This window comes from Gastrolobium bilobum, unplaced genomic scaffold (assembly GCF_033153095.1).
Source record: "Gastrolobium bilobum isolate Gb01-03AN ecotype WA unplaced genomic scaffold, APGP_CSIRO_Gbil_v1 utg1559, whole genome shotgun sequence".
NCBI lineage: Eukaryota > Viridiplantae > Streptophyta > Magnoliopsida > Fabales > Fabaceae > Gastrolobium > Gastrolobium bilobum.
The window spans coordinates 144617-171555 of record NW_026898385.1 but is presented as its reverse complement, the minus strand read 5'-3'; the positions used below and the strand labels follow the sequence as shown (position 1 = coordinate 171555).

Below are 26939 nucleotides of genomic sequence, written 5' to 3'. Positions count from 1 at the left end.
GGTTAAAACTGGCAAAAATGGTTGACTTGAAGATTTAATTGATTAAATATCCCTCTTAATTGATTAAATCGATTAAAACTTATATTTTATCAATTAAATATCCCAAATGAGCGTGAGAGCATTGATTGAATGAGACAAACACGGTATTGGAGGTTATTTGAATTTAATGTAATAGGAGTGATTGCGATTTGTATTTAATAGGAGCTGATTGCTTCCTATTAAATACAAAACGCAATATTTAATAGGAGCTGATTGCTTCCTATTAAATACAAAACGCAATCAGCTCTTATTAAATACAAATCCCAATCAACTTCTATTACATTAAATTCAAAATTCAAATAACCTCCAATACACGAAAAACTGATTGAAGATTCTGCTAAGTTTTTTATGATGAATATGCAAGACGGGAAGGGTTCGTTGTTCGCCTTGATCGCAGTCATCGTTCCGAGGTTGACAATAGAATCATTTCGCGCCGTTTTTCAAGTAATAAACAAGGTTTCATGTGAGAGGTAGAAATGGTGCCAGACCTGTTCATGTAAATCAATCCAGTTTTCAAGAATCGTTTTTTTTTTTCGTGCTATTGCTAAATCAAACCATTAACAATGTTTGCATTTGCTTATCTATGCAAAAAGACAAAAAAATACCGTAACTACTACAGATAGATTTTAACCATCAACCAATACATTAGAACTCAAATTCTCTTAAAGAACTGAAAGTATTTCATATTTAAAATAAAAAATTAAAAAGTTCTCAATTTCGAAGAATCGTTCTTCTTTTGTTGGTTTCTTTGTTTGTTTGGTTATCTATGCTTGTTGATTTGCTTCATATGTATGGAATCTGCTTTTGTTTATGGAGGAGATTTTTTTTTTTTTTTGATAACATTTATGGAGGAGATTTAACCTTTGTTGCCTGTTGAGAGATTTAATCGATCAACTTGAAGATATAATCGATTAAATCTTTAAGTCGACCATTTTTGTCAGTTTTGACCATTTAATCGATTAAATCTTCAAGTTAATCGATTAAAGAAGGACAACTAGGTAGATAATTTTGAATAAGGAACAAAATAATTATTAATTAATTAACGAAGAGTAAAAACCTGCATAAGGTGTATTTTTGCGTAGACTATTCAAAATGCGTAAATATGCTGCGAGAGAAATTAACATGCAATTTTCGGTAAAATTATAAATGCATATCAATTCGTCCGCGGCTCGTTATTTCATATATTCATTATTTAAGATTATAATAAAGAACGGTCTCATGAATATTTATCATTATCCATTTGTATTCTTCCTAGAAACAAAATTGTGCTGCAGCACCTCATCCTTCACATTTCACACAATGTGCGAAAGCACATGCAAACAGAAGTTATTGCCCTCCTTCAATTGCATACCAATCGTTTATCTTCTACCCTAGAATCCATTGCCAATCTAACGGGAACCACTAAAATACTTGAGCAAATTTACTACTTGATTGATGCTTGTAACATTACCACTAGACCAACTCTTAGGTTTGTCATAATGTTTTTAAATTTATATTATATTTATACATTATTATATAAATTCAATTAAACCTAATCAACCAATATGATTCACTGATTGAATAGTGACCCATTAATCCATTATCTAAGTTTACTACCAATCAGAGTTTAACAACAATTCAAAACAGTTGCATGAAACTTCACGAGTTCAGTCCAGTGCCCCAAAATTAACAAGCTAATAAGTCTTGCTCCTTTCAGTAACAAAAGAACATTAGCTTTCTCGGTAATGTTATAGATAATTCTATCTACCAAAGCCACCTAATTCCACTGATTTGTACAAAAGCTGTTATAAAACCTCCAATATTTTAAGCAAGGCCACAAAGGCACACAATGCACTGAAGGCTGCGGAGCCTGAAAAAGATACAGGAAAAATTCTAAAAATGATATATCTTACTATGCACACTAGTCTCTAACCTAAGTTACGTTTTCACAAAGGCTTGGGACTTATAGGTTAAGTTCTTCCTTTCCGTAAATGCGTTGAAGCTCTCTAGTTGCTGCTTGAAATGATTCTGAAGAAAGTTGGAGTAAAAACATTGGGTAAGTGACGCAGAAAACAAATCCAAAGAATTAAACCTAGCCTACCAAGGCGAGGATGTGTTTTGTTAGTGTATAAGGTGGACAGGAGAGGAATTTCTTTACCTTTCCAACTGCGAAATGCTTTCTGATTGATTGGTGCACCAAAAACTGTTTGAATTGTATCAAACAACAAACTTTCTGGGGTACTCCTCAATTCCTGTACTATTTGATAAATGGTCTTCCCATTCTCAAAATAAATATGGTTGTTTGGATGTTTTGTTTTGCAACCAGCATGTCTCTCAAATTCATAAGCATTCAAAACCTGATAACGTAAAGTATCAGTCAATAAGTAAGCTATCCAAGAAATTAAGAAATTGAAAAGCCATTATTAAGGTGTTTGGTCACGGTGTGTACCAGTGGATTACTAACCTTGGAATAGTTACATGACTGACACCCACAAAGATAGCCAGAGCCTTTTATAATTCCACGATGTTCCTTCACCCAAGCAGGAATATAACTACAACTTATTAAACAGCACTTCAAATTTGAAATAATTAACAACAAAGACCAAAATTTACCTCCCGCGCCCCTGAGACATACTTTACAGGAACACCATCAAGCATACCAGTAGATATCAAGCTCCTGACATTAGAAGGGAAACTGTTTGGAGCTTCTTTCCTTGCAGTTTTGAACTCTTGTTTATTCTTTGCCATAGTTTCAGACTTTACTTTTACTATCTGATGCGTACTTGCGACTACATCAGAATTTGATGCATACAACTCTTTCTCATGAGCTGTTGTTGACACATGAACTGAAGATTGATTATATGATTGACCGTACTCTGCAGCAGGCCTTCCCACAGAGATAATATCCCGTTCATCAGGGAACCCACCAAAAGAAATTATATTTGTGTCCTCTTTGTTATAGGATTCACCAATTGATATGATTGAGTCATCTCCTTTGCCAAAAGGGGCACCAAATGATCTAACATGGGCATCATCCCCTCTGCTGTAGCTGAGTCCCATTAAAGTGACATCACCATCCTTGTCAAAGGCTTGCCCTATTGATGCAGACCTTCCCTCAACTTCCCCATTATAGGCCTGATGTGGATCGCCATTACTCTGTCTACTAAAATTATGTCCCTCCGGATCCGGTACATCATCAAAATCCTTAACCTGATTTACTTTGACTTTTTTGATTCCACCAAAATTTATACATGCTTCAGAATCTACGACGGAATGAGATATAGACAAGCCAAAAGATGCATCATCTCCATATTGATTGGTGATCATCTTTGATCTCATATCAGAATCATCAGCCGGAACATAAGTATTCTTTTCGGTGAAATTGACAGGCCTAGTTTCAGATCCAAATAACCGACCAATGAAATGGCTTGGGACTGAATGAAAATTGGAATCATTCTCCCATGGAGAAAAATTTACATTTGAAAGTCCTGAACTAGATTTTTCATTCGCATCTTCTAAAGCTTGTTTTTTGTTTGGAAAAAAATCAACTTCAGCAGCATCAGCAAACCACTGATGAGGTCGTTTTGATTCAATTTTGGAAGGATTATCAAATGCAGTCTCCCTGTCATTAATGTGTCCAGAACCCTTTACCATCCAAAATCCCTTGTTTTGTAAAGACTGGAGAAAAAAAAAAATCAACAATGCTTCAGATATAACTGAAAATCTTAAATAAATTGCTGTCATTCAATTAATCAAACTGATGCAGGATAACGGAGTTCAATTACATTCTATAAAAACAAGGGGATTTTTTTTTTTTTTTGGGGGGGTGGGGGGAGGAATAATTATAATTAATCTGTTTTGTGACAATGTGATTATTTTTTTGAGATGTAAGTGGGCTATCTTAGGCAATTATAAGTAAATTATGGTAGGATTAGAGTCCTATTAGTATACAAAGGATTAGGGAAGTCCTTGAAGATTGTTCACTCAAGTTCCATAATGCCTATAAAAGGGCTTGTTATGTATAAAACGGGATAAAACTTATATTTTTAGTTATTTATTATTACAAGGGTTTTCCATATTTCATCTGGTGAATTCCAGAGTTTCAACCTGATGACTCCAGGTGGCTCCTATTCTTTTTCCTTCCATGCTTCTATTATGTGTCAATTAGTGCCTTGTTTATTCATCCCCGGAGTGGATGAAGTGCTCTTTTGCATGACCTAATGTGGTTGATGCAGGAGCACAAGATAAAAATTCAATGATGTCTGCCAAAGGAAATTGGATTACAGCAGACATAGAAGATTAAAAAAAAATCTGAAAAGAAGGAGATAAACCTAGGATGCACCTAAGTTTTGATTGAGTAAAACAACCAGGTAGATTGCAATTTGCTTAAAATCTCATAGACTGAACGTTAAATAAAGCATTAAAATTGTTTAAATAAACTTGCTAAGACTTATCCCACAAATTTGAGCTTCCTTAAATAATTAAGAAACTCAGGCTTTATAACTAGCTCATTTAGAAGTAGCTTTTCTGTAAGGCATTTGTTCATAAGCTATTTTCATATAAGCCCTTATTTCAGTTGTTTATCCAAACAGGGTCGTATACCAAAGGTTCAGTATTTATATTTTATCTAATTACATGAAGCCTCTCGTGTCATTTATGATATGAATTTGGTTCCTCTAAAGTGAGAGGTTCCCTGCAGAAGAAAAAGTGAAGGATCTCAGCTATTGATGAGAAAATCAATGGGAGTGGACTTTTAACAAATCCATAGTTTTTTATACACGTGCAAATATTTTATCATATTATCAATAGTTGGTTTTCTCATCAATGGTTGAGATTGAGATACCCCACTTTTTCCTCTAAAAAGTCCTTATGATATAGATTTTGCTGTGTGATGTGCCCAATGTCAATTTTGTATACTTTAAAGACCCTAAAGCCTTAACATTGCCCCCCAAAGACAAAGAAAGCATCAGAATTCAGAAGCTCCTTGATACCAATTTCCAATAACAAACATACAACAACAGCACTAAGCAACACTTACAATACAATGTGTACTCCACAAATTGTGAGAGGGATTCAGTTCCTAACAAAGGAACAGAACGTACAATACAAAATCTTAAGCGAAAAGAAAGAGAGTGAGGAAAGCAGAATCTACTCAATCCAGTAAAAATTAATAATTATAAATACCATTTGCTTCAAATTTTTTCAGGTGAAAAATATTCCCGAAAAATCCACTGCAAAATTTGTTGCTGACTTCAATGGATAATTTCTCTTAGTTCCCAAAGCTGTGCTTAACAACTCCTGCAACAAGAGAAAGCCCCTTTCATGTACAGTAACACGGTTCAATCAAACACATCCTTCAAGGACAACATTGGAATAACATAGGAAAAAGCAAACACAGACACAGCAGCAAGTGGCCAAAGGGAATAAAAAAAATTAATTAAGAAGAATGAACGAATGCTCGCATTAATCATATTTTTTAAATAAAGAAAATTACGACACTACGTATCAAGCAAAGGAACTCTCACCAAACAAAATTACTATAAATTCAAATAAAAATAAATAAATCAACAAGTGCGAATATTCGAGCTAAAGAATTGCGAGCAATAAGTTAACTTGGCAAATGGATAGAAGCTTTGGGAAGGTTAAAGAATCCGTACCCTCGGCGATGGCCGGAAACCTGATCGGAAGAACTTTCTGACGCCGGTGAACGCAGAACGCTTTTCAAAGAGGGAAGAGATTCATACGATAGGGTGTGCGAGGAGCACTCGATCTTTTCTCGTTCAAGGGATTTAAGATAGGGTGAACCTGAGTTGAGCACAACTCACGGTTGGGTCACTAGATGACGTACACGTGGCTCATATATAATAAATCTGGACCGTTGGTTATGCGGAGCAACTTCAACGACACCCAATTGGTTCGGCGTAGGAGAAACTACAGGAGGAGAAATTTTATACAAAAATCCAATTAAAAATTTAAACTGTAGCTCATGCCACGTAGTTGAATTGAATATGGATTTTATAATTATCAAGTTATATTAAAATTGAAACATTATATTGTAGAGAAAAAAAATACGTGGGATTTATATGTCAGAAAAGTTACGTGTAAAACCCACCCAAGTCAGCATAGAAATCAAAAAATATGTAAGAAGATTTCAATTCTCGATATTGAATGATAATTATAAAATCGATTGAATATATGCGTATAGATTAATTTTAGTAGTTGTCTAACACTATGAAAATTAAGTTTTAAAGTTACGGTTCATCATCAAATATCTAATAATTTATCACTAAATATGTGGATTAACTGATAAGAGATTTGTTCAAACTTAATCAATCGTCTCGAGTTTAAGTTCCTAAAATTACAACTGTATTAAAATTTAGTAGGAAAAATTTTATCACCCATATTTGATGAACCCAGAGGCGGACTGGTGTTGTTGCATCAAATGCAGACACAAAAATTTGAAATTTTTTTTTAAAGAGGTGAGTGATTTAAGTTAAGTAAAAAAAATAAAAATTAGAAAGATTGAAAAAAAAAAAAAAAGTAAAAATACGCCCAAGCCCAACCCAACCAACCCATATAATTAAAAGTTTAAAGCTTAAATACTATCTCGTTGCTTTGTCTCCTCTTCTTTTTTTGAAAGATAAACCTTATTAGCTCCAAATTTTAATGGACATCAATGATTCCTGAAATTCAATCTTCATCAAGTGGAGGAGAATCGCATGAGATTTTTCACATTTTTTTTGAAGCAAAAGTAGTTAACTTTGGATCAAATAGACATCGATAGAGGTTAATTTTTTATCAATTAACCCAACAATTAATACATTTAAAATTTTCTTTAAAAAAATCTTCGGAGGCACTGCCCTCAAACTCCCACCTTAAGTATGCACACATAATTTTTTTTTTCTAAGTCCGCCACTGGATGAACCGATAAATAATATAAAAAAACTAACAATCCAAAAAATTAAATATAATTCAATTATTTATACTTTCACTCGATATACATCAAATGCAATTATGTGAAATTTGTTTTGTTAATAAATAAAAAACTGCTATATACCTTCTTTGCCTTGATATTTTACATTGTTTCTAACTACACTCTGCAGTCTGCAATATTTTCTAAGTAGTTTCAAGTAAGCACAATGAATATACAAATCCTTTTTTTTTTTTTTTTTTTTTTGGAGTTAGGCGTAGGTCAATAAACTTAAAAACATGGCAAATTAAGAAACGAAAAAAATAAATAATATTGAGTTAGAAATTTACAAGAAGAAGTTGTACTCAAAATACACCAATCAAATAAAAAAATCCAATACAGGTGTCCTTAAGTTAAGCTTAAGATCATTCTCGTGCGGTGTTAAGTTCAAGTCCAAGTACAAATTGAACCTTTTACTTTTAGTACTTGCTCTATGCTTTCTCATGTGCCCTCCCAAGGCTTGTCCAATAGAAAACCCAAGCCCACAAATTGGGCAGAGGTGCATCTTGGTCTTGGGTTTCATGGTTGGGCTTCTTGGTAACCGGCACGAAAGGTGTGTGCCCATGAGCTTTATCTTCTTGTGGCTGGCTCTGTGGCCCCCAAGGGCTTGAAACGAAAGAAACTCCCTCTTACAAGTCTTGCACTTAAAAGCACCACCACGCTTCAAAGCTCTCTCTCTGGATGGGTTGGTGCAGCTTTCACCAACTTTAGATAGTAACATCAAACAATTAGCCATGTTTATCAAAGCCAAGTAGTACACGAAATAACGTTGTTTGAAACTACCAAATTATCAGAATGTTCTCTAGTTTTGGAAGCGAAGTGGTAGGTATATATATATTTTTTACTATAAGGTTATTGCACTATATATCATATATAGGTTCGGAGGGAAGTGAGTGACGCGGTTGAAGTGTTTACTTTGTAGTGAAGGAATGAACAAACAGTTGGATATTATGTGTAAGTATGCATCGAGACAAGATGTCTTAGGAGTTTTCGCGCTGGATTACTTGCTAAGTTTAAGATTGCGTGACCGCGTATTCGTGTCCACTGTTTCTCTTTGTCTTTGTTGAAGAACCCAACTGAAACTACTACTCACAGGGGAAATTATGACACGGTTTAATATATAAAGAAAGAAAAATGATATTTACACACTATTTCTGTTATATTATTTATTTATATAATGGGATGTGGGCAAAAAAAATAAAATAAAATATTTAGAAAGAGAAGAAAGAATAAAGATTACCACAACGCGTGGGGACTTCGAAAATTTGGTAAGTATGAAAGCGAGAAACGAAGAAGGGGGTTCAGTTGCAAGAAAAATATTACACTGTATTATAAGCTTCGTTAGTCAGTAAAATACTGAAAGGGAAAGAGGCAGTGACGACTAGAAGAAATGGAATAGTGATCGACAACATAGAGGTTGATCGATCCGGAAGAATCGGAATGTCCAACCAATTGTATTTGGATTTATACGCTCGTAGGAGTCTATATAATATACGCCGCAAAGGTGCACAATAATAATGACTTATAACTGTGAAGGTGTGTGGTGTGTGCATACTTGAAAAGCTTAACCCAAGGATTACTTATAGGTGTAAAATCCTAGAAGCCAAATTGTTGGGGATAGGAAAGATAGCTTTATCTCCCCGGAAAAATCTTTACCGCATGTTTGGTACATAATATAAGATAAGACTTTATAAGACCTGATAGTATAAGATTTGATTGAATTTTAATACTATCCAGCGTTTGCTACAGTATTATATAAAATAATATATTGTATAAGATAATATCATCTAGTATTTGATAATGCACTGTATTCCGGATGACTTAATCACATCTGAAGCCCAAAGGCCTTGTAACATGGATGGCCCAGTTTCACAGCCCCTAACAGCCTAAGCCCAGTACCCCAAGTTATATACACGTCAGCCCTACCGGTTGGCCCTAGACTCATGCCCCAAGGCAGCTCGCCTCCCCAGGTGAGACACCAAAATGTCTTACCTTGGAACCCCATATGCTCTGCGGGTCGCCCAGAGACCATAAGTGGAAACCGCCCTGCTGCCGCATGCTAACATCGCCCTAGAGCAGACTCTGCATCGCAGCAGCGCCTGGCGTGTCAGCCCCTCATAACGAATCCCAAGGAGCGTTGACCTCCTATACGAAAGCCCTAACGGATCAGACCCCTGGACTCCTATAAATACCACCCTTGGGCACAAGGGAAAGACTACCTTTTATGTACTGTTATTATGCCCATTTACTTCCCAGTTATACTCTTACTATTTGTCTACCATTAATATCAGCTTGCTACCCCTTGGAATATTACCTTCTAGCCTGTTCTTTACATCAGCTAGGGGTATAATCCATATAGTGACATTACCCTCAAGGGTACATAGTGGGCTCATAGTATCGAACGGTACACACTGTATAATACTATATATGATAAAAATAAATATTTTTAATAAAAATATCATTTAATAAAGAATTTATATAATTCTTCAAAGAATGTCATATGATATTAATTTTCATAAAAATTTATTGATCAGTGTGTCCAAAATATAAATTAATTTTTATAAAAATAAAAATATTCAATATTTTAAAAATTAATATATTGAAAAATTAATTTTTATTTTAATAGATTAATATTAAAATAATATATTAAATTTTGAGAATTACATTGGTCAATGATGTTAGTACATTAATCTTTTATCAGACCTTATCCCTCACCTTTAGATCGGATTAAGTTATACATCGTTTTGATGTATTAAGGGATTATACTGTATAAGCTTATACTATACGATGGTCACACCAAACAATATAAAATGTCATAACATATAATATAAACTTATACTATATTGTCTTATACGTCACATCAAACAGACCTTCAGTGCATTACCCACTTGGGTACTCTCTTCTGTAATGTGGCAGGAAATTTTTTCTTTTGAAAAGTAGAAGAAAATGTTCCACGTTTGAAAAAGAGAGTACCCACTTGGATACTCTCCTAACGCTAAAGATTTGTCCCTTACCTCTTAGGCATACACTCATTCTTAGTTGTTACTTCTAGAAGCTATGGCCATAGGATGGGTCATAACATTGGGGATTGAATAATGATATTGAAATTCTTTGAAATCTTAAGAAATTTGAGGAGCTTTAAAATTTTCATAAACGTGAACGTGAAAGCGCTTTTGAAGGATCACATGAAAATTTATCATTCTATTATGGAACTTTCAATTTCTTCAAAATTTAACATGAGGACAAAAAAATGTTTGAAGGCAACATTTGATAAGCCTATTTTCATATCATCCTTATAATCAGACACTGAACATGAATAAGAGAATTAAATATTTGGATGTCAAAATACTTGCACGCTAAATAGCTTAATAATTTCTAAAGGTTACGAGCACCAAAAAGTAGCTTAGTTTGAGATTTAATATAAAACTTAGACAGCCATGCTATGAAATACCCATGTGCTTGTTTACCGTATACTTTTTAAATACAACCTAGTTAGGCGATTAACAAATACATGTTTTATTTCTTAGCCACTTTCATTAACTACGGGAATTATTTATTTTTAAGTTTTTAGAAATGTTAGGTAAAAGAGTGTTATTAAATCTGACCCGGTTAGGATACTGGTCGGACCGGTTGACCCAGATAGATATATATATATATATATATATATATATATATATATATATATATATAAGGATCAGTGGCGGACACAGAAAATTATATGAAGAGGGGCAAAAATTTTAACAAATCCAACTTATAAAATTTTAAATAAAATATAATTTAACAAGTATACTAAATTGACGAATTTAACATAGATTATTTCATTGCCATGTGCCATGTCAACAATGAAAAGAAGGAGAATCACATTCGTAAACCAAAAAACATGTACATCGATCTCAAGAGATGCACCCATTAAATAATTTTAATAACAAATATAATCACATAACTAAAATAAATTCAAAAAGAGGGGGAAGCTCGTAGAACCCAAATTAGGCAAGCACCTAAAACTAACATATAAAGTTCCATAATGCCCAGAGCACTACAGACCCATCTACTTCAATTATCAAGCACCATAAAGCTAAACAAATAAATTCCAAAAATTATTGCAAACTATAATTATTTTATACCCATTTTTTTCTTTCACTTTCTGTTGGTTTTTGAGCATTCGAACAACATGAAACTACAAAAAGATCACAACTTTACAAAGAGAAAGTGAAAATACTCACAACAGGAAAATGGGTATCAAGCTTCTTTCTCATGCTAACAGATTTTGGGTATCAAATAAAGCAAAAGAAGGAGACTCAGAAAGTGAAATCGAAAGCTTTGAACAAAAACATTGTACCGATCATCAACAAGGTGAAATCAATTCAACTCATTTCAGATCCAAACGACACACAATGCTAATTTTGTTAAAGTAACCCACCAGTTATGAAAAATAAAATATACTATGTATTTTTTTGGAGATGTAGACATTTTTTTTCAGATTTTAGAGGGGGGCGGCTGCCCATGCACGCCCCCCATGTAGGTCCGCCCTTGATAGGGATAAGATTCGTTTACAAACTTTTTTGCAAATTACACTATGTAGGACCGGTCGTACACTGCGTGATTAATGTAGGACCGGTCGTACTTAGTGTAGTTTGTAAACAAAAAAGTTTGTAAATATAACCTGCCCCATATATATATATATATATATATATATATATATATATATATATATATGAGAAAAATATTTCTCAAGTTGCTTGAGATATATTTATCTCCGGTCAGCCCAAAATTGCGTTGTTTTGTTTATTTATTTTCTTATATTTATTGATTCACTTTTGAATGGTTATGATTTCTTTTTCTCTTTCTTCCTTTATCATCATTGATCCATCTTTGTACGGTTATGATTTAGTGACCGAATATAAAGTTATCTTAAGAAACTTGAGAAACGATAAGCCCTATATATATATATATTTATATATATGAATATATAAATTTAATTATATTTTTCAGATCTAAAATGAGTTAAACAAAATTCACTAAATAAGCTCAAAAATTATCCAATCACACTTTTACAAGTTCATGAAGCACAAATAAATGAAAATGCACCCTATTACTATGTCAATTTAAATTGTAACTCAGAATCCCGATAAGCATACCTCTCGATGACATTGAACTCATATTTTTCAAATTTATCTACATTGAAATGACATATGTCACATTCTCTTAATTCATTGAAGCTGAAAATTTAGGTTATTGTAGAAGAGTATACTAGCAAATAAAATTATAAAAAGTTTTTAAAATGAGTTATACATCTTTTTCTAACAAGATGAAACAATTTTGCTTTTTTTATTTTTAATAAAAATGCATGACCTGACCGAGTCTCCGATTTTACCCGGTTTGGCTAGGTCCGATGCATGACTGATTTAATGCTTGACCCGAACCGATCCGATGGGTTCGCCGAGTTCTGGGTCGACCCGGGTTTCACAACAGAGGGTAAAAGTGATGTGATTCATAGGTCTTACCGTGTTAGGTTAGAATCAAGCATTTTCAAACCCGTTTGGATAGATATTTTTTTAGCCAAAAGTAATTTTTTTCTTCAGAAAAAAAAAAACACTTTTACTAAAAACTCCGTTTGAATGTATGCTTAAACAAAAATTAGAAGTCAGAAAAAAGTCAATAATTTACTCTTTTTTGGAAGCTAAATTTTTTGAATTTGGATCCTCTCATATGAAAAAGTGATATTATAATCATATTATTTGTTCACAATCACACCTTTAAAAATTATATCATTCCCTCTTCAATGTGACGGAATGATTGAACATCACCTAAAGGCTATAGGCCAATAGATCAATTAACTCAGCTTTTGATGTGATGATTATAAATGAAACCATAGTGAGCAGGGCCGCGTTTTAAATGAATAACTGTAATGTTTACTCGAGCTTAAATTCGGACAGCATGTGGGCTCTCAAGTCAGCCCACCAACCCTTTATTTCATATTTTTTTTGAATTATGATATTTTTCAGTTGGGAAAAGTTCAATTATCCTAATGTGATTTGTCTTTGAATCACTTATCACTCTACTTTTTTATTTTATTTATCCTCTATATTTTTTCCCATCCAAGTCCTTTATAATTAATATGATTATTCACCCTTTTCATAAAAATACATTTGAGCTACCTTGTGTCATCTTCTTTCCCAAGCTTTGCAAGAGTTTTTTACCATACAAATTTTTTTCAGTTTCAAATATGAATTCCCTTTATATTCTCTATTTTTTCATGGATGCGACAAGCTTATTTTACACCACTTTGTTACTTTCTCATTTGTCAATGAGGCAACAAGCTAGAATATCATCACAATACACATTCTTTAAGACCTAAAATAAAGTACGATTTATTATTCTGATCTCCACTCAAATCCCGATAAGAAGCTAATAATAAATCTCATTAACAAGTGGGGGTGTTCGCGGTCTGGATTGAATCAATTTTGGAAGCAAAAATCATCTGATCCAATTCTTTCGGTTTGGATTTTTTTTCAAATCCGATCCAATCCAATCCAATTTTTTTCGGTTTGGATTGGATCGGTTTTCTGAAGATTCTAAAATTTATTTCATGATTATTGTGCAAATAACATCTTTGTATATATTGGCTTTGTAAATTTATTTATTTTTAAATACAAAAGTATCAATAAACGATAATATAATTTATTTATTTTTGGACAATGAGATATGGAGCTCTACATAGATGAAATTTTGTTGATGAGATGTGACTAAGTTTTTTCTTGGATTTAGTTGATGGGTTAATGGGTCTTGGGTTTAGAAATTTTTGGGCTATGATTGGAGAAAGACCCAAGTAGGTAGAGGAAATTTAATATATTGGATTGGATCGGTTTTCATCTACCAATCCGAAAATCGATCCAATCTAATTAAAATTCGCGGATTTTTTTTTCGGTTTTCGATTTTTCGATTTTCAGTTTATTCGGTTTTCGATTTTTCGATTCGGTTACCGCAGTTTGAATCGATTTGGATCGATTAATGAACACCCCTATTAGCAAGCATATTTCAAAAGGAATCTAGTGCTTCAGGCATATTATCAAACAAGTTAAAAGCAATTAAACATGTTTACCAAAGAAAGAAGAAGCAATTAAACAAGCATTGCAAAATCAAATTAAAGTAACAATTGGTCTCATCATCTCATTTAAAAGTTTAACAGGTGGGTCCTTTCCATTGTAAGCATTGAAAGGCACAACTACTACAATTGCATACTCACATTCATCCTAATGCTCAAGAAGTAAACTAGAATTATAACTTGAAATTTTGCATTACAAGCAATAGGAGAGGGGAGAACCGTACATAGAAAGAGAGAGGGAAAGGAAATTTATGTTTCATAATTTAAATTTTAGAGAAGGATATACTTATCACAAAAAAATTTACCACATTTACAACCAACTTAATCACCGTTGATTTCTGTTAATCTAATGGTTATAATTTATTGAAAATTATTAGATCGCATTTATTAATTAATTATTAATTCTCAATAAATTAGAACCGTTAGATTGACGGAAATCAATGGTTATTAGGTTGGTTGTAAATGTGATAAATTTTTTTGGTGGTAAGTATATTCTGCCCCATAAATTTTTTAAAAAGCTATTTGGTTAAAATTTGGCTTGAGGCTCTTTTTGTAAAATTTATTTTTAATAAAAGTCACTTTGGTTAAAATCTCATTGAAATTATTTTTCATGTTCCTGTCACCAATCATGTGGCACTTCACAATTGTTTTTTAGAAATTGGATAATGAAAGAAAATTTGGTTGTATTGTTAGAAACCCTTGCAAAGCTTGAGGAACAAGATGAGATAAAGGGTAGAATAGATAGATTTATCAAATTTTTAACAGTGTTAAGTAAGGACTTGGATAGAAAAAATCACAGGAATGTAAATGACTAAAAAAGAGAGAGAGGATTATATTTACAAACTTTTTACTTACAAACTCTTACAAACTACACTATGTACTTCTAGGAGTACATAATGTAATTTCTAAAAAAAATTTGTAAATAAATAATACCTAAAAAAAAAAACCATAAGAGGCTAAGTGATTCAAAGAAAAACCATAGGGGTATTTTAACCTTTTCCTTTTAGTTTTTAATTATTTAGAGTTTTGTATCTTATTTGAACATTTTAGCCGTTGAAATCATTTGAGCTTGGAAAAGTTTTTTTTTTTTTAGGTAGAAAAGTTTTACTTTCACTTATTATGCAGGTGTTTTAGTTTTGAAAAAGGAGATGAATTTTTTTCCTAGAAAAAAAGAATAGCAAGTTAATAGGTTAGTCCATTAGTTAACAATTCACAATAATAGATCGGGCTCATAGGTCCTAGTTTAAACAGACTTGCAGCCCGTTTGGATTGGTATATTAAAAAAAGCTTTTTTTTATGCCTTGCTTATTTTAGAAATATTTTTTATAAAAATTAAAACTGTTTAGATTTTAAAAAAATTGTTTAATTTTTTAAAAAATATTTGACTTTTGACTTCTGCTTTTTTTAGAAGGTAAAATGTTTGAATTTGGATCTTTTTATGTGGAAAAATAGTCATGTGATCATGTTATTTGATTACAACTATTTATTTAAAAATCATATATTTTTTTCTCTCTTATCTCATAATTAATGAGTGATTATGATTAAATAACATGATCACATGATAGAATCTAAATCCGTAAAATATTGGAATTGCAATGGATGTCAATCAACATAATTGCAAAAGTCAACCAACGAGAATCAGTTCAACTGCTAGGATCGATTACTGTTAAATAAGATGCTGAGTTCTATTCCTATCCAATGTCTTTCTTTTTCTTTTTTCTATTTTTAGTACAGTCCAATGTCTTTCTTTGATAAACTTATATTGGGAAAAAAAGAATGAAATTGCATGTTTGATTCCCATATTTATTTAGATACATGCTCACAAAGGACCCACCGAATATCGCTGGTCAAAGTCACGCGTGCTTACAATGGGCCAAGCGAAAATATTATAATACCTTGTTATCAAAATATATATATATATATATATATATATATATATATATATATATATATATATATATATATATATATATAATACCTATACAGATCTTACTTTCCATATTTCAAAGTCAAAGGCTTGTGAAAAAGGCTACCATAAAAAAAAAGTTCAATTGTCACGGGTTCAGTTAATTTATTGAGATATTTGATAGCAAATATTTTGGTAAGGGGGTCAATATCCTCAGACGGTACATTATTATTATTATTTTTTTCTTTACCCTTTTTTCTTGAGCTCCTTAATAAGAATTTTATAAACACATTGGGACTTTCCTTACCTTGGTAAGATCTAGTACAAAAAATTAAAAGGCAAGGCCACACAAATTAAAAGCCATATAACACAGGAAAGGAAACACATACCAGCTGTTTACAAGTAATGACTTCTGACCAAAATCTAAAAATCAAAATAGAAGGACAAGGCTTTCAAACTAGAATTTTTATCACATTTCTAACCCTCCTTCAATGTACCAGCACACTGTGCTGCGACTTGCAAATTGCAAAGCTCTAGGCCACTATACTACCCCCGTACTTGATTAGTACTTATCCTATCCCTGACGATATTGTACATTCTTCCACACCGCTTACTAGTTCCCTAAGCTTTTTGTTCTATTTTCGGATATCAGTTACAAACTTCCAATTGTCAATATTTCATTTCGTTTCATAGTCACAGTATCAACCTACTGTTGTAGATCAAATCTTTTGCTCCCTTGTTGGCCACTGTTAACAATATGCATCGAACCACCTTCTTCTTTCTTTGTTGGCTTGGGCTTCCGCGGTATGCATTTTGAACGCACAACGTCTCCTTCATGCTCGATGATTTGCAATCGGGAACCGCTGTAAGGAGCAGGAGACCATAGACAGAACCCAAACTTTAGACTAAATCACATTATTGAGAAAGCAATTTATGTCACTGTCATAATCATAAAAATGACAATAAATAATATCATCTAATTATATCTTGTCAGATAATTAAAACAATTTGAGATGCCAAATTGCCAGTGCATGATTGATTAAATGATGGTATAAACAGAAATCAAAACAAAACGGATTTGGATCCTCTCGTGAAAAAGTGGTCATGTTATTTAATGACAACTACTTATGGATGATGACATAAGAGAAAGAAAAATATATGATTTTTAAAAAGTGATTGTGATCAAATAACATGATCACATAACCACTCTTCTAAGTGAGAAAATCCAACATATCTTGTATTGTCGTACTCATTGTCCCAACCGAAATTATCTATCTCTCTGTCTCTTTCTATGCACCTCATTTCCCACTGATTTCGTACTACTAGTATATTATAGGTGGCAAACAGGCAAGTTAATTTATGAAAACCAATGATCAACTCTTTGGATGCTTTGAATTGGACCCCATATTCAGCAGCTAACATATAGTAAATGGGGCCAAAATAAAAAGACAGATATCAATAATTGCCTAACAAACTAAAGTTAAGAAGCATTTAATATATTCACCATACATACAGGGAACAAATGGTACAGACAGGCACACAACTGCCAAGTATCAGCATCTAATTTTACGCTGCGAAACCAATGATAGGTAGCTGCTAGCTTCCCCTTTGTGTAAATTGAACAAATCTCACACTCAATTGAAGAGAAACTCATATAAAAACAACAAATAACAATCGAGCCAATATTCTAAAAAAGTTTAAGCATGTATTGGGCTACATAAGCTTTCACTTCCAGCCCGATATAAGAAGGGGGAAAGGAGGTTACATTATGAACAAGCAGAATGGACAACATCCGGAGACAAGGGAAGTGATAACCCTACCTCTTGTGACAATAATAGATAAGATAGATAAAAAATTGAAGCCTAGAGATAGAAATGTAGTTTAAATCTGAGATTTTCTTACAATAACTTATAATGTTCTAAATTACGACCATCTCTCTCTAAATCTGAATGTGTCTACTTAAAAACCCCCCAAAGAAAACTAGGAGTAATGACACCTGTTGGGGTCGATTAAAAATTACACTATATCCGGAGATTATATTTTTATAAGAATCGAAACAATATTAATAACATTTTTTATATGTCTTCAATCTCAAGATGCTTCCTATGTCCTAGAAGCATTAACTCTTAACCACTATTTTTTATAGAACTTATGGAGCTGAAACTGTATGAATGTCAATGTCTACAGTTTCCAACGTTGCAAAAATTAGAAGGCACAAACACACAGACAAGGATCGGCATCGCAAACTTTATTTCACACAGGTAAATGTAAGAATAAACTAGAAAGTATTAAATAAGAAATAAGATGCTTATTATATTGAAATCACATACACTAGTATTTAATTTTTAGTTTTTAAAATAATCAGATCTTTTAATTCACTAAACGTGTTTAGTAAATGAGATTTGAATACATATAACGTACCTATCTGCATTGTAGGAAGATGACCTCTTAAAGGCAGGGGCTTCCGTTTTTTTGGTTTCGATCAAGCTCCCACTAAAATACTCCTTATCTTCCAATCTCACCCTGCTCAAATCCGGAATTTCCATCGATGTCCCTACTTCCTTTCCCTCATGATTCCCTGCACCGCGGGGCAACCTAGACTTGTAGTGCCCAACCAACGAGAACCCTTGATCTTTGACCGAGTTGGCCTCACTCTCTTTGAAAGAAACCGCACCGCACGATAACAATTGCAAGAGAACCGACGAAGCTCTCATCCTTCCACTAGGATAGCTATCAGCCATCAGATCATTCTCCTTCGCGGGTTCTGAAGACCGCAATCCCAACCGTCCATCTGCCTTCATCAGCGTCTCGAGTGTCTCCGGGCTCGAATCGGACGGTGGAGGCGAGATCTCATCCCTACTTAGTTCCGTACTGTGATTATTATGACAAGTCACGTGCGCGACCCTCTCTCCCTCCATTTCGACTTCTTCAATTCCATTCTTCTCTTCTTCATCCCTCATCGCCGTCCTCCTCCGCCTCCGGTAATCGTCAGTCTGAGTCGACGCGTCGGCGGCGATTTTCCCGGCCGAGTCACCCAACGATTCGGACTTGTAAACTCGGTACTCGTTCAGGTCAATGGAGCTCCACGACTGGTTACGCCGCCTCGTGATCACCGCCGGAAAATCAGATTCGTCCTCCGGTTTGTGAGTCTCCGACGGCCTCGGGGTGATGGTAGCGTGATCGAGAATCTCAGATCCTTTGAGAATGTAGTCTTGACCTTGCGTTGGGTAGATGAAATCGTTCTCCGACAAATCGTGCCAAACAAAGCCCTTCTTGTAGCTCCTGAGTCACCACCAGCAGCACCATCAATAAAAATAATAATAAAAAATAAAAAACGAATTTAAATTTGAGCGTTGTGCGAAACGTTACCGTTTGGCAGACCAAGAGTACATGTTGGCCATGCCATTCCCTCGTAGCAGGTTCAAGCGATTGATTACGTCTGAAACAGAGTGTTATCAAATAATAAGGTTTTCAATTTTATTTATTTTATTTATTTTTTTTCTGTTTGTTTTGAGAAGAGAGAGTAAGTTACCTTTGAGGTAGAGTCCATGAGGTGAGGAAAGAGGGACCTCGATGAAATGAGGGTGCTCGAGCTGGCCATTACGGGAGAGGTAGTAAACGACAGAGACTTTTCTGGGCGTTTTGGGCTTGGGCTCTGTCCAAACTTTGGTTCTCTCGGGACTGGTTTCTCTGTCTGTCCATTTATTCGGGATTTGAAGCTCCGTTACTCTTCTCCTGGAACTGGAAGTCACCGACATTTTTTTGTTTCTTTTGTTTTCTCTGGATGGTGAAGAACACAGAGTAAGCAACTGCCTATGTAAGAAAAAATTGGAAAATAGGGAGCGTAGAGAGACTGAAAGCGATGAACCGAAGCGGCGGGAAAATAGAGAAACTAAAGTTGAGCGCACAAAGATAGAGACAGAGAGAAGAGGGGTTGGTGTTGACTTGTAATTTGAAGAGGGATTTTTAAGGTTTAAGAAGAGGAGGATATGGTAGTGTCATGAGTGAGTGTGACTGTGAAATTCAAAAAATAAAAAAGAATAAATAAAAATTGTGGGGGGAGAGAGAGAGAGAGAGAGGGAGAGAGAGAGAAATTCAAAATGTGGATGCGGAGGACAACAGCTAGAAAACAAGGAAGGGCTGTTTGGGTTTCAGAACTGGCAGTCCTCTGAGTGTGACAGTAGAATCCTCTTTAGTTTATTACTTAGCCAGAAGAAGCAGAAAAAAAACAAGCAGAACGTCGTCGTAACGGCTTTGTTTGTTCTTGCTCTTGCCAATCAAGTTTTTACTACTCTTGATGAATGGCGGCAATTCCAAATTGCATTTCGAGATTATGGCAGACTGGCAGTAACTCCCGGATTCCCTCTCACCTGTAGTACTAGCTATGAACATAGAAAACAATGAATACCAAGTAATTTTTCTTAATGACAATGTAGCCTTTTGTTCCATGCTGGTTGTCGTCTTACCAAGCTCTAGCCAAATAAATTTACACAATATATATATATATATATTTGACAGTTAATACAGCAGAAACATACGAAAATTTATATAATTTCATATTTTTATCTGAAAATTTAGAATTGGGAGTTGAGTGTGTATATATATGTGTGTAATGATTGTATTTTGACAAATTAATTCACACACACACATATATATCTGTGAGCTTAAACAACATAATTTTATATCATTTTAAGTGAAATTTTAGTATTTTTTTTATTTTCTTTCTCCTCCACAATAGTATCACTTTCCCTCTTCTCTTAATTTTGTATTGGAAAGAAAATATAAAAAAATTGCTAAATATGCACCAAAACATAATAGTTTTACTTTTTATTAACATCAGTAGTTTTACTTCAATTGATACAAACTTGTGTGTTTTTTTTTTAAAATATCAATAAATTACAATGTTAGGAACTCTTAATATAATTTCTTGCAATTTAATTACAATGTCAATAATTTATATAATTTTTTATTTGTTTGAGTTTAGCTTCTTATTTTTTATTTTTTGTCCTTTTTTTTAATTATATTTGAAAAATAATTTTTATAATTGATTGCGAAAAAATTGAGTATTACTCATATATCATTCAGTCTATTTTATTATTTAGTATATAACTTTTAAATTCTTAAAAAATTGAAAAATAAATAAACAAGTATTAAACATAGTTAAAATGTTTTTAATCATTTTTTAGGGAAGCAAATTAAAAGTTATTAATTTATTTTAAAAATAGAATAAAACTACATATTTTATTACATAATCAAATTACAAGTTTTACTTATTTATAATTGCTTTCTTCTCCTTTTGTATGAACATTCAACTACCTATCTTAGAAAATTTCAAATCATTTTCAGCTGGGTTGACCGCTCAGACTTGTACACGGTCTACACCTAACTTTGACTATATTGCATTGAATTGATTGCGTTATGACATGACGGTTCTGTCCCGGCATATTTAAAAGTTAACTTTAAACCTTGAAGCCCGGCAAATTTATGAACTTAACATTTCATATTTATTTGCGAGTAAAAATACCTTTACTATCCTCGCGCTTCAGTGCTTAGGAAATAAAAAGGTTATTTTTAATTCTTACAAAATTTAAAGTGAACTTATTTTAATTATTTTGAGGGATTAATATGGATCTTTTTTAAATTTGTAAGGGACCATAATTTTAACTAAATGAGTCCATTTTGAATTTTTTAAAAATCACGGATAGTCTTTTTATTTGCTAGAAACTAAAGCGAAAATCGTAAATTTTACGGAAAACCAAAAAAAGATATTTACACATTATTTAACCATGGAACTCAGTGGTGGGTCCCTATCCAAATGGCATTAATTTGTGGGATGCAATCGTTGACCATGCCCGATGCCTCCTAAAAAGAACATATCAAATCTGGGGCATTTCATAATTCATTAGTCTAATCAAAATAATGGTCTTTGTAATTTGTAAATGGATCATTGATGCTAACGTGAATGGCATGGCAAGTTCACTTGTTTATGAGCAATGGCGTCGATGACGATGGACGGTGTCAAACTAAGGGACCCCACTGAAGCATATGCATGGATCAGTGAGTACAAATGTGCAATGTCTCGTTCATTTCCGACGAGGACGCTACTGTGAGACTTATAATAAAATAGAATAATTTTGGAAACTAGTGAGGTGTGTTTACATTGGAAATGGTCGGTTTGTCCAAGTTTTCGGCACAACTGTCCAAGGGTTGGATCTAAAATGGTATGAACAAAGTCATGGAAGGGCACATGCATTTGCCAATGGCCCCAATCTGATATTATGAGGCTTCGCAATCCTCGCACACACCTCTCAAGTCCTATGTTCCCACCTGTTGCCTCAAGTTCATCAATAACCATGCCAATTTACTTACTCATTGATAAATTTTATAATGTCACAAGTTATACATGTATATTATAAAGGCAAAATGATTTATGTAGCTGCTGTACCTACAGCAAACAAGGATCCCCTGAAATTTTTTTTTTTTAAAAAAGTCGTGGGGCCCACTTTTTTGTGTCAGCTGTAGATAACACTATCTACGGCAGCTGCAGAAATGTTAAGCCCTATTATAAATTACTCATAACTCACATTGTTAAAATAATAAATAAATGATTAGTATATGTCAATCATGTAAATTATTGGACTTACTCCTTGGTAAAAAACTCAATCTCCATTCTTTTGAGAATCAATCTCCACCGTTTGCTCTACTCTCCCTTCAAGATGCATTCATGCTTTAGGCTAATCGATGAGAAAACTCTCTTACATATTATCATTAAGTGAAATGAATCTTCTCATGTTAAATTTTACATGATCTAGTCATGTAAAATTTTTGTAACTATCTCTTTTTTTTATTAATGATAATAAACCACACCTATTAATGATAATTGATAATTTTTTTTTCATAATCATGTCAGATACACACTTTACACTCTATTCTCTCTTAGGTGTGCACAAGGAAGCACGGACACTTGTAAAAATAGGAAGAGTCGGGTCCGACACGCTCTGACACAGCGACACGCTCCGACACGGTGTCGGACACGCGATTGACTTTTTTCGACACGTTAACCATTCCGACACGCGAATTTGACCGTGTCCGACACGGTCAAATGACATTTTCGTAATTTTTTTTTTTTTTTAATTATTTTTTAATTTTTTTTGAAAAAATTTATTTTTTTAAAAGTTAAAATATATTAATAAAGCTTCCACCTGATCATATCAATTTTATCTTTTTGTCTTTTTTCCCCTTATGTAGATAAGAGATCTTCTCAGCATCATTGTTGTCAATTCCTATCACGCTCTTGTTGTATCTTCTTCTCTCTGATCTCTCTCTAATATGATTTGATCTCTCTATCTGATATTATATATCTCTCTCATCCCAGTTCTTATTTTTTTTATTAAAGTTTCCATCTTTATAACGTGTTGATGAGTATTATTAATTTAGTTTCATTTTTTTGTTAAATTATTAAATATTAAATGAAATATACACTATATAAATTAAAAATATTATTTAATATTAAAACGTGTCCCAACGTGTCGAAATCCATAATTTTTTAGGATTGACGTGTCGGAATGTCGTGTCATGTCGTGTCACGTGTCGCGTGTCGTATCGGTGCTACATAGGGTGTGCACACCCCCACATTCTCATAATGTTGTTCGTGTCTTATGCACAGTGATTTGTGATCCTATGTGATATCTTCCTCATAGATATCAGCCAGCGTATTGATCCTTTTCAAACTTACCAATATCCATACTTGATCCACTTAGTACTCTGTCAAAGCAAAGAAGTTAGTGCGGAACGCGGCTTGGTATTTTGTCGTCGAAGGTCAGCTATGCTGAAAAGGATTTTACTACCCAATGTGAATTTTTAATACTAGCTACTACTCACCAAAAAAATTTGACCGATTCAATTTCGCAGAATGTGTTGGCATGCCACTTGACCTTGAGTCCTTAAAACATGTTACTGTAGGTAATAAATCAAACAAATTAAAGAAGTCGAATGGAATCAGCTAGCGCCAATACCTAAGAAATAATCATTTACCATTCAATTTCCACAGAGAGCAAAACTAAATGAAATTCCCAATTTTCTTCTCTATTTTTTTGTCAATAATCACCACTCTTTCTTATACCCCTCTGTTTCTGTTTCTTTTTTTCTTTTTTTATATTAAAAATAAATTCAATTGAACAATGTAGAGTGTATTTTTCTTCTTCTGAGAACACAAGTCTTGGAGCATGTTCCTATGTTATTGGAAGTTCACGAAATCGAATATGTTAACAATATCTTTAAAAAAAAAATACAAATGTACAAGTGCATATCATCAACTTGTTGAGTTTTTCTCTTTCACTAAAGAGCTAGTGTGTAAGAAGAGTTCAAGAAACCTATAACTCATTCAGTTTAGGGTTATGATTTCTTAGAACCAATATATATTCTATACTTATAGTTATCAGCTTCTAAAGTTTTTACCTGGTGATTGCAGAGGCTGGTAAGATCATCTCCTTGATAGTGAGAGACTGTCCACACATCAGCCTCATTCCTCCTTGAGAGATAGTCTGGAAGATCTACCATTAGTCACACTCAAGGAGTTTGTTTGTGCACAGAAGAACAATTCGTGAGGAGGAATCAAATACAATAAGATACTGCACAGATCTACGCAACAAAAGATAAATATAAAATGATCCGTCGTATTCCAAATCAGAATGGTCTAAGCCTTCGCGCAGATCCAATAATTCCTTCACAACCTTCAACACTTCCAAGACTTAAAAATTTGTGTATCCCTTTGCAATCTTTGGGTTCACAGCAATAAAACGAGGATAATCGACCCACGTATGACATTTTACAAATGTTAAACGACCATTACATAAATCAACATATATCGAATCTGATTCCTATTCTTGACAGAATATACTTTAGTGAAACCATATAGCTAAATCCATCAATTGAATTGTTGCAATGTTTTCTTGACTGAGTTTAGAAACTATCTGTGACCTTATATGGTACTTGATGATCGCAGAGTTGCTGGCGGTGGTGTGAATCGTTGGGTTGTGTTGCAAAACTCGACAAGGGTGGAGGAAATTCCTCTCATATTTTACAGATATTCTTACTACCAAAATTTTCTACTACCAACTCACTACCTATCTAATCATCATTGGATCAACATTTTTTCTTTTTTCAAAAACTTTTTAGCATTCTCTCTTTGATTCAATGGTGATTAAATAAGTAGTAAATTAATAGTAGAAAATTTTAGTAGTAAGAATATTTTTCCTCTTTACAATATATTAGCTCTCTTATGTGATATGCGCGCACACACATTCAATTGGTTAGAGAAACAGAAACAACAAAACCTTTTTTTTTTTTTATAATATTCAATTCAATAGTCAATTCGTATGTCAATATTTTTCTTAAAAAATAGTCATTGGGTCAAAGCTTCCCGACATTTTGGGCCATCTAAATGATCGGATTTCATATGGATATGGTCATAACAAACTATATTGAGTGGCCCATGTTCTCATCCGTGATCTAGGCCCGTTTTACAATATTTTGAAAGGGTTCCGTGTAACTAAATGTCAATTTATTAGAACCAAAAACAAATGACAAAAAATAAATAAATAAAAGCAACAGATTGTAAAATTACCATTAGTCTCAAGTTCAAATTTTATATAGGTATACGTTTTTTTTTAAGATATTGTAAAAATTAATTAGGGTTACTATCAATCAATTTCACCGTTAGATCGATTATGTTGATCTAACGATTATATTTATTTTCATCTTTGTATGTTTATGATTTTCCATATTTCACATTAAATATAGGGAATCATAACCATACAAAGATGAAAATAAATATAAAGTATTAAATATGAGGAATCATAACCCTTCAAAGATGAAAACAAATATAACCGTTTGACCAACATAATCGATCTAACGGTGAAATTGATTGATAATAACATTGATATTAACTCTAATTGGTTGTTACAATATCTTTCCCCTACGTTTTTTACGTGATGGAAATCGATGATAATTTCTTTGTAGTTTCAAGATTTAGATAATTAAATTGATTCCACGGTACATCTATTGAAATCTAAAGTTTAAACAATATAAGGAATTTTTCTAATTGCTTTTTTTTTTTAAGTAGGACATTATCTTTGGATGAGCCCTTTCGTTGGCCATAATATTTGTCTTTATTATTAAAGGATTTTGTGAAACTATTTCTTGTTTGATTCGTTCGTATGAAGTCTCTTGAATAGACTTTTGATGTTACAAAGCTTTGTTGTTACAAAACAGAAAATAAAATATACAAACAAACTATAACCAAAATATATGGCTCTCCTATACAATCGAAACTATAACTGAACATATTTGTAACAACCAAATAATATGGCAGCAACCAGCGCATGCAACCATAACAAACCGCAACAACCTGAAACAGCCGTAACAAGAGAATAATGTTGTTAACACTCCCCCTCAAGTTGGAGTGTGTAGATGCGAAATACCCAACTTGCTTAATAAAAATTGGAACTGACTCTTGCCTAAAGCTTTAGTAAAGATGTCTGCAAGCTGTAATTCGGATCGAACATGAGAAGTAGAAATAGTATTAGTCATAATGTGTTCACGAATAAAATGACAATCAAGTTCAATGTGCTTTGTTCGTTCATGGAACACTGGATTTGCAGCAATGTGTAGTGCCGCCTGACTATCACAACAAAGGCGCATATGAGAAGAATGATTCACACCAAGGGCAAGAAGAAAAGACTTTAACCAAATCAGTTCTGCAGTGGTGGTGGCCATGGCCCTGTATTCGGCCTCTGCTGAAGATCGCGAAACAGTGGGTTGTTTCTTTGTTTTCCAAGATATAGGAGAAGAGCCAAGCATAATAAAATATCCTGTGACAGAACGGCGAGAAATAGGACAAGAAGCCCAATCCGAGTCACAATAAGCCATAATACGCAAGT

General features: G+C 33.4%; 2 protein-coding genes across 4 annotated transcripts; both read right to left on the bottom strand.

The window, feature by feature from the left end:
- Positions 1–1684: 1684 nt before the first annotated feature.
- On the bottom strand, positions 1685–5796 carry LOC133315588 (uncharacterized). 2 transcript variants are annotated; one of them, XM_061517242.1, is made up of 7 exons: positions 5676–5796; positions 5203–5316; positions 3128–3696; positions 2632–3067; positions 2483–2548; positions 2177–2375; positions 1685–2046 (listed from the first exon to the last, which is right to left on the bottom strand). In XM_061517242.1, exons 2-7 carry the CDS (start codon positions 5203–5205, stop codon positions 1982–1984), a joined length of 1338 nt encoding a protein of 445 aa, XP_061373226.1. In that variant the 5' UTR covers positions 5206–5316; positions 5676–5796; the 3' UTR covers positions 1685–1981. The 2 variants fall into 2 exon arrangements, with proteins under 2 accessions (XP_061373226.1, XP_061373225.1); XM_061517241.1 differs by having other exon boundaries at positions 2632–3696.
- A 10644-nt stretch (positions 5797–16440) lies between these two features.
- Positions 16441–19757, bottom strand: LOC133315599 (protein SOSEKI 5). 2 transcript variants are annotated; one of them, XM_061517252.1, is made up of 4 exons: positions 19532–19757; positions 19369–19438; positions 18384–19281; positions 16441–16837 (listed from the first exon to the last, which is right to left on the bottom strand). In XM_061517252.1, exons 1-4 carry the CDS (start codon positions 19755–19757, stop codon positions 16706–16708), a joined length of 1326 nt encoding a protein of 441 aa, XP_061373236.1. In that variant the 3' UTR covers positions 16441–16705. The 2 variants fall into 2 exon arrangements, with proteins under 2 accessions (XP_061373236.1, XP_061373235.1); XM_061517251.1 differs by having other exon boundaries at positions 16441–16862; positions 18421–19281.
- Positions 19758–26939: the final 7182 nt, after the last annotated feature.